This window comes from Haliaeetus albicilla, chromosome 1, assembly GCF_947461875.1.
Source record: "Haliaeetus albicilla chromosome 1, bHalAlb1.1, whole genome shotgun sequence".
In the NCBI taxonomy this organism is placed as follows: Eukaryota; Metazoa; Chordata; class Aves; order Accipitriformes; family Accipitridae; genus Haliaeetus; species Haliaeetus albicilla.
This window is the reverse complement of record NC_091483.1, coordinates 48,166,724-48,182,016: the sequence shown is the minus strand read 5'-3', so window position 1 is coordinate 48,182,016 and position 15,293 is coordinate 48,166,724. Positions and strand designations below refer to the sequence as shown.

General features: G+C 39.0%; 1 protein-coding gene across 3 annotated transcripts in view; it reads left to right on the top strand.

Annotated features, from left to right (window-relative positions):
- Positions 1-11,552, top strand: part of DCTD (dCMP deaminase) — a 63,857-nt gene extending 52,305 nt beyond the window's left edge. For all 3 annotated transcript variants that reach the window (XM_069787740.1, XM_069787746.1, XM_069787755.1), the window contains 3 exons: positions 6,519-6,635; positions 8,169-8,265; positions 10,234-11,552. In XM_069787740.1, the coding sequence (XP_069643841.1) occupies positions 6,519-6,635; positions 8,169-8,265; positions 10,234-10,312 (293 nt within the window). In that variant the 3' untranslated portion in view covers positions 10,313-11,552. The remainder of the gene's footprint in view (positions 1-6,518; positions 6,636-8,168; positions 8,266-10,233) is intronic.
- Positions 11,553-15,293: the final 3,741 nt, after the last annotated feature.

The window sequence follows — 15,293 nt, the reverse complement described above, 5'->3', positions numbered from 1 at the left end:
TAGCTCAGTGTTAGGGAAAGGGTCGTGCTTGATTAAAAAAATGTTTATTTACCTGTGTGTAAGTGTAACCTGAGCTGCTACTGAAAGAAGGCATCAAAATGTGGTAGGTAGTTGCCATGTTTTAACCCCAGCCAGTAACTAAGCACCACGCAGCTGCTCACTCACTTCCCCCCCACCCAGTGGGATGGGGGAGAGCATCGGAAAAAAAAGTAAAACTCGTGGGTTGAGATAAGAACGGTTTAATAGAACAGAAAAAATAAACTAATAAGGATAACACTAATAAAATGACAGCAGTCATAATAAAAGGATTGGAATATACAAGTGATGCACAATGCAATTACTCACCACTTGCCGACCAATGCCCAGATAGTCCCCAGGTGGCGATCCCCCCAACCCCACTCCCCCCAGTTTATATACTAGACATGACATCTCATGGTATGGAATACCCCTTTGGCCAGTTTGGGTCAGCTGCCCTGGCTGTGTCCCCTCCCAGCTTCTTTTGCCCCTGCAGCCTTCTTGCTGGCTGGGCATGAGAGGCTGAAAAATCCCTGACTTTAGACTAAACATTACTTGGCAAGAACTGAAAACATCAGTGTGTTATCAACATTCTTCTCATGCTGAATACAAGACATAGCACTATACCAGCTACTGGAAAGAAGCTTAATTCTATCCCAGCCAAAACCAGGACAGTAGTGCTCGCTTTACCTCAGAGGATGCAAATGTTTGCGAGGCATTTGGATGTTACAGGAGTAGTGATGTAGATCACCTGTATTGACACTATGCATTCCTTATGAGAGTCTTGAAGCAGATTAAAACTTTTTTCCTTCTAGTTGTAGTGTATATTTGAACAGTTTAGTAGTGTAGCCTTGTTATGTCAGAAAGCACTAGGTGTTTCGCAGAATGCCATTTTTCATTTATAGCACAAAATTGAGCTTTCATTGTTGTGTTAGAACTGGCTCTTTAGAGGCTGCTAGTCAGTGACAGAAGTGGGGATGTTTCTGCACACATGAGAGAAATGGAAGGCCAGTTTTGAAAACCTACTTTACTAAGATGTTACTAAAAGCTCTTTGTGAGGCATTGTGTTCAGTACTGTGTGCAGAAGCTTCTTAATAATTAGTCAAAATTCTGGCTTTCAGAGTCAAAAGTGAGTGCCCTCTGTTTCTGTTAGATGAATCCAAGGATTTGATGATGCTGTTTCCTCTCACCAATCGTTTAAAATACTAAATTTTCCTCCTATTAACACAAGTCTTCCTGCTAATGCTAGTTGCTGTGCTCCTGTTATGCCCTCTGTCTCCACTGTAACTAAGAACATCCATTTGACAACCAGTCTCTAATTAAGAGAGTTTTAAATTAAAATGACTGGCAAATTTAGAAACCTCTGAGCAATAGAGAAAATATTGAGTAAATATGCTTACAAATATTTATACAGGTTCAGATACGATAAAATATGTGCTGTGGCAAAAAGTATGCTCTAATTGAACAGTACCTGCTGTGTAAAACGAAACAAACTGTTACCAACATTTCCTTGTGTTAGGACTGTGAGCTTTTCATCAATTTTTTAGAGATGAACATTCGAAGATATTCAGGCAAATGTTACTTTTGTAGAAGCTGTTATTTTGACAGCACAAAACTTGGTAAGGCACTATGAAGAAGTGTGATGCTCTCTCTCCAACTGGCAGTGCAAAGCTGAAGCTTCAGCTGGAAAGGGAATGTATAGGAGACAGTCTCCGCCTACAGCCACTCGCTCTCTTGTCCTGCATGGATTTCCATCCAACTCTGGTGTTTTACACCAAATCTCTAGAAACTTTGGAGATTTGGAAACACCGAGAGTAATTTCTCTCATTCTGCTTGCCCACTAAGAAACGCCTCTGTGTTCTGCTGAGAGTAGAACAAACTTGGAGCAGGATAGGAGGAACTGGGAAATGCGGCGGATTAGCTAATGCTTCTCAGGTTTTGAGAGGGGCATCTCTGGTCTGCCTCCAGCAGATTTTGTGATGTTCATAATGGCCTGAGTGGTTTCCATCTTCACTTCCCAGTTCTCCTTTTTCACAGAAGAAAGCAGTGAGGCTGGGGCTGTTCCCTTTTTCTGACTGCAGTCTGAAGAGGCTAGGATTCCCAGTGAAAGCTGGTGGTGTTATCCTTGCCTCCCTGCCCTGACCACAGCAACTGCTCTTCCTCCAGCACACAGAGTGAGAAAGAGAGCAGCAGGAATGTCACTGAGGGCAGTGACAGCCCAACATCAGCGTCCTGCCTTCCCCTAATGCAGTGACCAGCAACCATCCCTATGCTTTCACAAAGGTTAAAAAAAGATTGATGTCATTCTACAAATTCCATATCCCTCAACCACTGTCGCCAGTGGTTGTCACTCCAGGCCCCGTTCCTTTCAATATTTTGGTTCCTTCTGTGATCCTTGCTATGTCCAGCATTGGGGGTCCAGCCAGTAAAGGATAACTGGTAGGTGGAGCTTGGACAAAGATGGGATGGACAAGGGATGAACACGAAAAGGTACAGATTTTACCAAAAGACTAAGAAGAAGTGGCCCAAATTACAGAACTCCCTGTATCCATTTCTGTACCAGGTTCATGTTGAAGAATGCCATGCTGTTACCATGTATCTGTATTGGGAACCCATATTGTTTGTGAAGTTGGTTATCAAGGCAGTATAAAAACTTATGTTAATAAATAAGTCAAAACTTGCTGCATGACAATCTATATGCATTGACATGTATTCTTTTCAAATGTAACACCATATTTAGGGCATAATTTCTCAAAATTCCTAGTCTGGCTCAGTTAGTTAGTAATTAATTACATAGAAAGGTCACTCGCCCAGCCCCTCCTTTGTTTGCCTCTTAAAAGGTGACATGTTATGGTGGTCCCTACTCCAAGCTCTTCATCAAGCATGTAAGCCTTCAAACAGTATTAAGAAACGCTTTGACTAGTCCTGTGATTCTTATAAAATCACTAGTCAGAACACATTTAGTAGGTGGGAAGAGTACTTCTGACTCTGCAACCCACTAAGAGCATGTTCATGTTAAGTGGTTAATCCTGAAAAATATCCATTAACAGCGTAAGTAGGGGTCTCTTATTTATGGGTAGGTTTGAGAATGAGTGCTACCTCATATATGCAACACAAAGCAGTATGCAATGAGAAAAGATGGAAACACTAGCAATTAATACTGCCAGTAAAGAAGCAGTCATTCCTCTGCCTTTTTTTTTTTTTTCTTTCTTGTGAATATAGTAGCAAGTGGTGGGAATGTCAGAGCACATACTAAGTTCTCATTGCATGGTTATTTCTTCAGCTAATGAAGCCTTTCGAGAATACTTTTCAAGCCACTTTTCCAGAATGGAAACCACTGTTCCAGACTTAATATTATGTTGGCTATACATGAATACTATTTTTTTTAAAAAAACAAAACACTGGGGCCCCCCATAGGGTACTGTAAAAATTCTTAGTTTTACTAGTCTATATAAATATACAGTTTTCAGAGTTCTGAATACTGTGCACCTGTGAAAGGTTATTTTAAGTTAGCTTCTTACTGTCTGAGAGAGAACAATATGTAACTGTTAGTTGGAGCTCTTAACAGGTTAGAAAACTTCATAACACCCCAAATGTGAACTACTTAGTTATTAACAAGCGGGATTTTGGACTCCTGGATTTGTTTTCTGTCTCTCACTAATGCTCTGTACAAAGCTGGGCATGTCTCTAAGAAAAATCTGGGGATAATAGACTATCTTATCTGTAAATTGGTTAACAGTCAACGTCTATCTGCCAGAGAGAGGGGAATATGAGGAAGAGGGAATGAAGAGTGATGGGACAAAGCCTAAAAATATTTGTCTGATGCCTATACCTTCTTAAGGACCATCTGGCATAATATCCCTGACAGGGGCCAGTAGCAGATGTCTAGGGAAATGTATAAAACAAAGACACATGTAATGATAGTTCCACCGAATATTCTTCCAAGTTCCAACAACTAAGCCAAAATGGTTTTGTATTTAATAGCCAAGTAGAATAAAAAAAGAAATATTGGAAGGAAAAAAAAATTACTTCTGGAATCAATGCAAACTTCTAGTCCCATAGTACTTCTGCAGTAAGTACAGTATGAAATACTTGGTTAGGCTACAGTGTGCACGAAAAACCTACCTCCTTTTGCTTTTGAAATGAAAGCTTGCTGGGTTTGTTGGAGACCCACTACTTTTTGTCTTGGAATGATTAGTTTGTTTCTTCCTTATTACTGTCTTCTGTGTATTCTTTCCACACTGGAGAGTCGTAACTGTTCTTAACTTCGGACTGTGTTAAGACGATCAGGAGGCAAAATTTCTCCTTTCCCTTGCTCAGCCGATTATCTTCTCTAAGTTATTTTTGGCCTGAACTTGTTTTCGCTGGGGAAGACGTTTGTTGTTGAAAGTTTGCAAAAGTCTGCCAAAAGAGCCTTTCTTTCTCATCAGCACAGGAAGGAAACTTGTTGAAGTACTAATAATGAAACTTGTCTGGTTTTATGGCTGAAGATTTCTGAGTTTTAGTGAAGGAAAAATATTTACTGAAGGAATTAGGGCTTTTTTTCTAGTTCTATGAGCCTTTGAAAACATTCCCTCATTCTTCTTTCTGGAGGCCTTCCATATTTTAGACTGCTGCCTAGAACATAAGTATATTGTTCAAAGAAACTTAAAAGTGATGTTTCTGTCCTGTTGACATAACCTAGTTCCAGTTGCGGAAATAATGACGCTCTTTTTCACTCAATCCTCTGTAACCCCAGAAAAACAATTCTCTGACTATTTATTGTGAAGGCTCCATAAGATTAGTGCAACTCAGTAATATACTTGGAGTTAAATGTACTTTCTGTATTTTCTAAATGTATAGGTGCATATAATTGTATATCTTGTACACTTAATGGCATATGATTAAAATACAGTGTGACCCAACTACAGTTGCAATAGAAACAATAATAATAGTAACAGAAATCTTAATGTGATGGTGCTTGGGTTTTTTTATATTAGTTTCTGGCTTTACAAGTTATGAGAAGGTATGTGGACAGCATGGTCATGGTGGTGCTGAGGACTGCTTGTAGAAGTCGATACTGAGCTTTCTTTAGCAAGTGTTCTGTCCTTTGTGACTTGTCTACATGGGAAAGCTCGTGTGCCGTAAGTTAGGCTGTAAGTTTGTAGTGCATTAGCTGTTGTATAGAAAATTCCATGTAGGCATTTAGCGCATACAGAAAACATTAGTTTGTAGTGCATTAGCTGTTATATAGAAAATTCCATGTAGACATTTAGCGCATACAGAAAACATTTCCATTCAGCAAGGATTGCCACATGTTAAAGGTACTGCACTCAGTTATTCTTTGTGTGGTGAGATCATTCACACAGAGGTCAGTATATAGTAGCAAGTATACTATGAACTTGTGCTATGAAACCTTGCCTGTTGTAATTTTCACACGTACGCAAGGGAGAGGAAAAATTTTTTTTTTTTTAATCTGTTCTTCAAAACAAGCAGTGGAAAAACTCTTAATGTTGTCTGCACATGCAGGTCTCTAGATGAGGTCAAACCCACACCACACTTCAGCACCTGTTTATGAAGTAAGTCAGGGCAGCAGGCAGTTTCTTAGTAGGTAGGTATATAAATTATGCAACTTGCTGTCATTCCTAGGAGTGAACAGGAAGTTCCCACAGAGATCCTAATGGTTTTTTAGAGGTTCATGGTGGATGACAGAGAAACCGTGCTCTTCTCACCTGTGTTGGTAACACATTAGATAATTTGCTGATGTGTACAGCATAAAAACTTAATCCCTAAGGTGCAATCTCTCCAGAAAGAGCTATTGTGTTACAGTGGAATAAGGCAGGGTAGTCTGTTGCTACCTGGCCTATCTCAAATCCATGGAGAAACAGAGGACTTTTTTTCCTGCTTGGCAAGTCTGGCAGTATTAATGAGCAGTAAACTCACTTTAATATTAAAGCTGGGGCATTTTTATGGTTGAGTGTGTCTTGTGTATTCTTGGGGTGAGAGAATCATGCAGCAGCGCTGAGCCGTTCTGAGACCCAGAGGACAGAGCTGCTCGGTTTTACTTCACGATTCTCCTGCCTTTAAGAGCACACAGCGCGCTCTTACAACCATAAGACTGTTCTATCTGTGCATGTAAACACATAAATGAGCTGTTTTATACTGGCAATTAGATACTCCAGAGAGTTGTGAAGCTGTGAGATATTGCTTCACTTAGGGTGGTTGCAACTACTTGGCCCACAGCCTACGGCTTTGTTGCCTGCAATAGGTGTTAGCAAATGGCAATGCTAATGCGCTTAATGATATCATTACTAATCGGCAGCCTGGTCAGAACAATTGACCTTCATTGATCTTGGTATTTCTGCTTTTATTTCTTCCTCTGCCCTTTATGACAAGCTGTGGAAGCTATTTGCCTTTGAAAGGATGTAAGCAGTTATATTGTAACACTTTAATTGTAGTTTGACAGATTTATTTTAATGAACGGTATTATGAATTGTTTTGTTGGTTTTTTTTTTTTAAATCAGTGTGCCACGCCGAATTGAATGCAATCATGAACAAAAACTCAGCTGATGTGAAAGGCTGCAGCATGTATGTTGCCTTATTTCCATGTAATGAATGTGCAAAGCTCATCATCCAGGCAGGTAAGGAGTAGTGCCAGCTTGATTTGTCAGGGTTGCAGTGCTGCCTGCTCGTTGGTATCTTACCACGGATGTATTTGATGTTAAATTGCTGCTGTTAGATCTAAATTAATTGCACTGTCAACTTCATAAGATGCTACTTGTGGGGGTTTTTTGCATCTGAATGGTGCCAAATTTTTCCAGTGCTAATTGCATCTTCTGTGATTCTAAGCGTGCTTCTAATTTAGGTTTGTAACTTCTTAGACCAGGAGCTGCCAAAGAACAACACAGGCTTTGCATATAATTACTGTCAATTTTACTGTGCTCTGACACATTGAATAGAGTAGGGCAAAAAGAAATAAACTTCTGCATGACAAAAGGTCTGTTGGGAGTATATACATGAAATTTTAATTTGAATGTGATGCATGGTAGATATTTGAAGATTTTAAAAGATCTTTGCTCATAAATGTCATAAGACTTCTATGATCCTACTTTAATTATGTCTTTCATTACAATTGTTATAAATCTGTGCCGCTGCAGCAAGTGTGCTGGCCTAAATGTGTCTCCTTTTTTCAGATTAGGCGGTATCTGCAGTAGGCTTCAGTTCTGTAAAAATCTCTGCTTAAGGTAGCATATATTTTGCTCATTGAGTAAACTCTTGCAGTGCTAGCATGGATTGCTGTTCTGGAGTGTTTCCCTCACCACTAATGGCCACAGGAATCTATGAAGAAAGTAGCAAACAGAACACTTTTTATTTTGGTCAGTAAAGTTTGAAATGAAGAGACATGAAGAGGGAAAGATGATGGTATTCTGTTTTTGTGCTACATTTCTCTTATTTATAGAATCAAAATCAAATGGTCTTCAAGGTAGATTGGCTGCTTGTTCTCAATGTAGTCACTCACCCTTTTCCTTATGCACTTAGGTCAGCACTGAACTGCAATGTATTGATATTCATGTTGTCTGGAAAATACAGTAAGATGTTGATAGGCTGCTTTTGAATTCTCTTGGGTCAGCCTTACACTTCTCCCCTGCCTAAATAATTTAGGCATAGATCATTCAACAGTTTGAGACAGGATGCATTTATGAGGATTTGAACCTGGGACTGGGAGTTATAAAACAGGGAAAAAAGCATCCTTTTATAGCTATGCATTTGGAAGGGGAATAGGATTGGGGGTTTAAGTTCTTTGTGGGGAATTTTATCTATATTAGAGAGCCAGAAAGAAAAGTTTTCAATTACTTTTGCAAAAATGCTTGATTTCTAGTCTGTCTATCTTGTGGTTTTGCCTACGAGTTTTTGGTTCTGGTTTTCTGAGTTAAACTTAGGTGAAAGTGAAGAAAAACATTTTCCAACATTTTTGAAAGAACTGTCTTCCAAAACAGCTCTATTTTACATAGCCTTATTCTCAAGTACAATCTATAGTATTTTGGGAAGTAGAGGTGTACCAAGGAGTTCTAGAGCATGTGGATGAATGCTGCCTTTTCTGATTTTGTGCACCAGACATTACTTTTTTTTGTTTTCAGTGTAAATCTAGCATTTTTTCTATATGACTTTCTTAGGAATAAAGGAAGTTATTTATATGTCTGACAAGTATCATGACACTATGGAAATGACAGCTGCACGGCGGATGTTTGATTTAGCAGGTATTATATACAGGTAAGAGAACTTTGGATTAACTTTATTTTTATTGTGGAAAGGGAGAAAATGATGTGTGAAAGAGACCAACTTTAGGGCAAAAGTTTTTCTTCTTTGCATTGTGCAGCGTTTTACTCTTTGGTGGTGTTTGTAGATGGCTTTCTCTGTATGCCTGCAAAAGATACTGGATTGACAAACTGTTGCACCATTCTTTTTGCCTTGTGTATGGTTAAATTTAAATTTCATAACGTTTGTATGAGAAAATGTTCCATTTGGAATACTCATTTCATTCCTGGACTGCAAGTGAAATTGCAAATGTGGTGGTTATTTGTTACATTGTACTCCAGAGAGCCATTGCTGACCCTGCTTTGAACAGGAGGTTAGACTAGATGATCTCCTGAAGTTGCTTACAACCTGAGTTATCCTATGATCATATGAGTTGGACTGAAATGACCAGTAATTTTTTTTTGTGGATTACTTGATCCTTATTGAAACTTTAGTATCTTTTTGTTGCAGTCAGTTTGGGAACGTGTTGAACCAGCCACCCATAATTAATTCTTGGTGCCTATAGCTGTCCAGTCTTCTTTGGTCAGCTTTTCTTGTGAGAAAAGCGTAAAACTTGGAATATTTGCCTTAAAGTAATGAGAATCTGAAAAACGTTTGAAGAGTGGGGTTTTTAAAGACACTGACAGAGATACCTAAAGACAGTCTGTTCAACGGCTAGTTTGATAGCAATAACATGCTGTGGGTGAGGCTAATTATGCAGTCAGGGAGGCTTTGCAACTCTAAAAAGTTTTACAATATTAATATAAAGACTTTGAAACATTTGCAAACATAACAATTCTTACAGATAAATTTTTAGGATGAAAGGTACCTACTGGGCTAAGAAACATCCATGAAAAAACACAGCAGTACTTGAAATTCAGTTTTAGTCCTTCCATGTATTTCCTGTCTACTAAGACTATTTGACTAAGAAGCATAAGTCATTCTCTTGCAAGTCAAATCTTGTAACTTCTCCAGGGTGAGAAGTGTTTCTTGCATTTCAGATTGCTATTCTGGACAAAGTATTCAGAGTTTCTGTGGTCAGCAGCACGTGCTTTTCTGTGTTGACTGTTACTCATTATTGTATTGATTGTTAAGGATGTAGGTGGTACTTAATGAATCTCTTGAACTGAACTGCAGAGCTTAATTAGGCACTAAATCCACACTATTTGCATAATCCTTTGTTTACTGGTAGACTGGAAAATACATGCTTGGTCCCCAAATACCTTCCTTGCTAATTGCTGTAGCAGATGCTCTAATGATAATAAAAGGAAACATTTTGTGGCAGTCTTAATTTTACAGTTCTAAAGTTACAATTTTTAAATGATTCCCTCTTAACTAGTTTTGGTTTCCCCAGTATGATGCATAATGTGATCTATTCCACTAGCACAAAAAATATTTTATTTTACTGAGGCAAAGTTTGAAAGTGTTCTTTGAAAACTTGGCAGGAAAAAAGTGATCAAAATATTTATCAAAATATATTCCAGATACCTATTATATATAAATACATATACATATATGTGCATATATAATGCATATACAGTATATTAAAATATTTTTATGGATACATATATGCATCTATATATCTGTAAATATATATTAAAATATTTGAAATATAAATATATATGAACAAAAATCTCAGCCCTGGTAACATGATGCCACCACCTGCAGCTAAGTTGTTTAAAGTCCTTTGACTCCTGGGTAATTTATGAACTCCAATAGCCGAAGAATGCACAGGCTAACCCACCCCATGTGTCTTTTTTGTCTTAGTCTTTCTTGTTCAGGTTTCTCTCAGTGTGGTGCGCTATAATTGGCTCCCATAGAGATGAAAACTATGTGAATCCAAGGAGGTTTTTTTTTTATTCCTTCAAAAATTTAGCTGGAGCTAAAGCAAGCAAAATGTTTTAACTACTCACTAACTAATATCTGTATTTTTCTTTATTTTAGGGAATTCAAGCCAAAGTGTAACAAGATCATCATCGACTTTGATTCAATTAACAGCAGACCAAGTCAAAAGCTTCTGTGAATTAAGTCTCATTAAGTGTCTAGAAGAGTGTGATTATCCTTTTCTAAAAAGCTGCTAATGCCTTTCATCTTGAAGTTACTTGCAACTTTTTAATGGCTTCTGTAGCTAAAGTAGACTTCTAAGAAATCCAAAGCATAAAATGTCCCACTCACTTCATCTTGTCATGTGGAATCTAAATCTACTTAAAATTTTCTAATGCCAAAACTGCTTAAAAAGTCTAGAGATATGTAGATGAGACAATATAATGTATGTAAAGAAAACTGTTCAGATTCTTGCTGTATTCATCACCACATGCTCTGATAGGCTGTCAGCATTGATTTAGACTCAGTTTAACAGTAGTACTTATTGTAACCAGTCATACATTGGAATACGCTAATATATGTTGATCTCTCTACTGGATATGTGGATCTAAGTAGTTGATCCTAATAAAGGACAAAAAATGTTATCCATGCAAATACTAATCTTCCAACTAGCATAACACTAATATTTAAAAGGTTATACAGCTTTAAGAATGTATGATATTCTGCATGCGTTATCCAACAAATGAAATACTGATTTTTTCTTTAATTGCTATCTAACACTCTCATACACGGGGAGGGGTGAGAGAGGAAGTTGTTCTGAGAATGGTCCATGCTGGACCAAGCTTTACAGGTGCTTTCAAGTCCTTGTTTTCCCCAAGACTCCAGAATTGGTGGGGGTTGAGGGAGTAAATAATTTGGCTCTTTACCTTTGGGACTCTTACTTGGAGTTGGTTTTCATGTGTAGAAGGAAATTATTTTATTGGTGTAAGCTGTTTCTAGGCAATCCAACATAGCTCAGTCTTAAAATCGACCTGTAAGGTAACTGAATCATTTTTTGTCCTTTGAGAGAAATTGGAGATAGTCAACCCATATTCGTATCTGTGCCAAAAGAGGTAATTATGGTATTAGCTTGTTTCCCAGTGCTGGCATAGTACCTTCATTTTCATAAATGTTGCCTAAAATAATACCCTTTTTAATTTTATCTTGAGATCTGGGAATAGATTTGAGTTCCTTTTCTCTAATTTGATTTTTTTAAATTAAATATACCTAATGGCTTTTTTTAGATAACATTGGTAGTTGTTTTGTTTTTTGTTTTGGTTTTTTTAATGTGGTTATACTTCAGTGAGCTTTTATTTTCTCTATAAAAGCTTTGTTTCATATTTTGGGACATTATGTAATTTGGCTTCATACCAGTATTATTAAAGTCTTACTAAAATCCACTACATTGAAGTAGACTCATTATTATAATATTAAGCCATGTGCTTGGCTCCAGAGTGCTGCTGGTTTTGCAATCATATGCAAAGCATATTTTGTGCATTTGTGATATTACATAAAGTGTAATGTTCATGAACCATTTGGCTACTAAAGGGAGCATTGTAATGTATTATAAGATATGTCCATTTATAAAGTAATTTCTGTCTTTCTCTTTTTTTCCTACAACTGTTTTCCACCTCAAAATTGGTCTGTGGCTTACTGCCAGAAGAAGTTTGCACATACGTGGAGGGGGAGGGTGAAACCTGAAAAATTACTTTAATAAAATGTCACTAAAACAGCTTATGCACATCTTTTTCTTTGGCCTGAATTAATAAGTAGAAGCATTTTGAGTTATACTGGTCTGACAATGGGACAGAGGGGAGAGAAGAAGCAGAATTTTTGGTTTTGGCAGCAAAATTGTGTTTTCTTCATAGATAATTGCTGATCTAAGTTAAGACTTAAAAGATATATGCATTGTGATTCTGGTCACTTTAAATATTTTTATGTCAGGCCTTGGATAATGGGAATGTATAACGTGCATAAAAACTCGGGAGTTTTTTTGAACCAACATCCAGGTGTTTTGGGGAATGTACTATTTTTTATAATTACTCTTTGTTTTTTCCCCAGGACTTTCCTGTTTGTGTACAAAAGAGCACTACTAGAGAATATGATAGGACTTTAGATTTGTCCCGATCAGTTTTTGATCTGGTAGAGCCACATATACAAGCTTTCAGAGTAATTGTCAGTTGGCTCAGGCTAGTAAGTGAGCTCTCTCATTTCCAGGGCAACTTTATGGAAAGGGAAAAAGCACATGTACAACTCTTGAGACAGCGCATGCTTAGTTTGAGGTTAATGTTTTAGACAAAATCTTAAAGAACGTTTGACCCTTACTTTGTGTGCATGCCTAGAAATCTGTATGCTTCTGGCTTTTTTTGTTTTAATAGTTTAGAAGTGCTTTGACTTCCAAATAAAGAATAATTACTGGAGGAAATAAAGAAAACAGGTAAATATAATAAAATGTGTTTCTGCTCCTGAAGCTCAAGTTCAAGTTGAATAGAACCGTTTGGGCTGGAAGGGCCTCTAGAAGCCTTCCTGAGAGCACCGTTGACGACAAGTTAGATCCAGTCGCTCAGGCATTGTCCAGGTGAGTATCTCCAAGAACAGCGATTCTGCAGCCTTTCTGGTCATCCATTCCAATACTTGACCCTCACTGACACCCTCACTGTGTCTTTTTCTTTTTCCTTCAGTCAGAATTTCCATTGTTCCAGCTTATGTCTGTTACCTCTCATCCTTTTGTTGTACATGTCTGAAAAGAGTCTGTCTGTCTTCTCTATAACCGCTCATTAGGTAGCTGAAGTCAGCAGTTATGTTCCCCCCACCTTTAACCTTTTGTCCAGGCTGAACAAATGCCATGCTCGTCCTTTCTCATGCATCGTGTGCTCCGTCTTCTCACCATCTTAGTGTCCCCTTGCTGTCTGTGTCATACTGGGGAACCCAAAGATGACGCTACTCTGGATGTGGTCTTACATGAGCTGAATAGAGGAGCACAAATAATCACATCTGTTGACCTACTGGCTACACACTTTCTAGTAGAGCCTGGTATGTGGATAGCCGCCTCTGTTGCAAGGGCACTTCATCTCTTGTCCACCTGAATTCCTGGGTCCTTTTCTTCCAAGGCACCTTCCATCCAGTGGGCACCCAGTCAGCATGGAGTTGTTCTCTTCCTGGTGCAGGACTTCATCGTGTTGCTGTCAACCCATTCCTCCAGCCATTAATATGGCTGGACTTCGAACCACCGACCACTGACTCTTTGAGCTTGATGGCTCACCAATGTGAAACTTCACAGGTCCCATCGTGGCCACCCGCACCGCTCCCATGGTAAAGCACCCCTCCAGCCTGCTGGAGGAAGGGGAGGTGACTGCAGGCTGAGGCTTCATTGGGGATTGCTTGAAAAACCCAGTACAGGAAGCTGAGAGGAATCTCTGGGAAGCACTTCGGTAGTTACTTCAGGAGCATTAATTGGAGGAAGAAATCACATTCAGATACAATGCTGAGATCCTATCCAGTTCAATATAACTCTATCTTAAAGGTTAAATCTAAATCTTGCCATCATCTAGAATTTCCTTCCAAATATTATTCCATTCCGCTGTTGGAGAACCCAAGGAACGGGCAATCTTATTTACATAAATTTCATTTAAGAAAGGGTGGTATCACAGGCCGGCATACTGAATGAGAGCATAATCTCCATCTTCGAAGTTTTGATCACTGACTGAGCATTTTATTGCTTTGTATATTAGGAATATTTTCACAAAGATAACAAAAAGTATGCTGTGACCAGTACAGTTGCTCTGATTTCCAAAATAGCCTATGATAACATTGGCAATAAAAGCTCTTCTGGTGCATCACTCAGCCTGAAAGCTCTACGTGCAGAACTGCAGTAGTTCATCAGCTACCAAAATGAATCTTGCAGGAATTTTAAGCTGTTGAGAACAAGCAAACAAAAATTCCCATTTGCCACTCTTAGCTTCCCCCCCACACACCCCTCGGTGATGGGGGTCTTTATGCAAGTGAGGTGGGACAAAGCCCAGAGGCCTCACCTGGTCGCCCTGAAGCAGCAACTACACAGAGCTAGGTCTGGCCCGGGGGCCTGGGATAAGTTTACGAGGTGCGGCTGGGGCTGTGGGGAGCAGGTGGAGCAGCGAGCAGTACTCTTTAGTAATCTAGCAGGGTTGGCTTAGGTTTCTGCTACACTGGGAGCACTTAAGGATGAAGTACAGAAGTGACCACAGCTGAAAGGCCATTTATTTGCAGCTGTTTCTTCTCAGTTGTAGGTAAGAAAAGGATTTATATAATACAGGGCTGAAAGTGTGAGGTACTAACTCTTCTTTTCTTTGGTGGTGATGGCTCAAAGGTTTTGCACCACTAAAGCCTCTTTTAGCAGATTTCACTCTCCCTTCCCTTCAAAATCCAGGTTTATCTAATGTAGAACTTTCTCTGATTTGAGAACAGAGGGGTAAAACTTGTTTCAAGTATGTAGTCTGCATCTGCTCCGTGTTCTCAACCTTGGGAACTACTGGAAGGCATACAGTGGAAAAGCATTAAACAGAGCTGACTGTCTAAGAAACCCTATATGAAACCTTTAAATCCATGTTCCCTTCCTTTTACGCTTAACTCACCTGTTCGCTTTCTCTGGCTTGGAGGAAATGAGAGGAGGAGGAGGAAAAAAAAAAGGATTTGTGAACTGTCTCTGCCTCACTCAAAAAATCAAATGTCTTCCTGGCATTTACAGCTTAGTTAAATGGCAGCAAAAGCTTTAAGGAAGCATGTTAATCAAGCTATGGAAGAGTGCAGCATTTGATTTTTTTTTTTGCCGGAGCAGGAGCTTAATCTCAGCAGCTTGCTTCCTAACACCACTCATCTTCAGGAGCAGTGGATATATGTTGTCCGAATGCTTAAAAGGCACCAATGCGGCCAGGCTTTGAACCCCTTCCCTGCTGAGGAGGTATCCCGGGAGGAAGGTGCCTTGGGCAGCTCCATGCCTGCAAGGCACCACCAGATAGTTGTGGCGGGAGGGCTGCTGCCTGTCCCTCCAAATAACAAACAAGAAGAGCACCATATTTCTGTGAACTGTGCAGCAGAAGGGCAACACTTAGAGATATATATGTGACAGGGTACGTGAATTACAGTGATTTGTTTTGTGTCTCTAC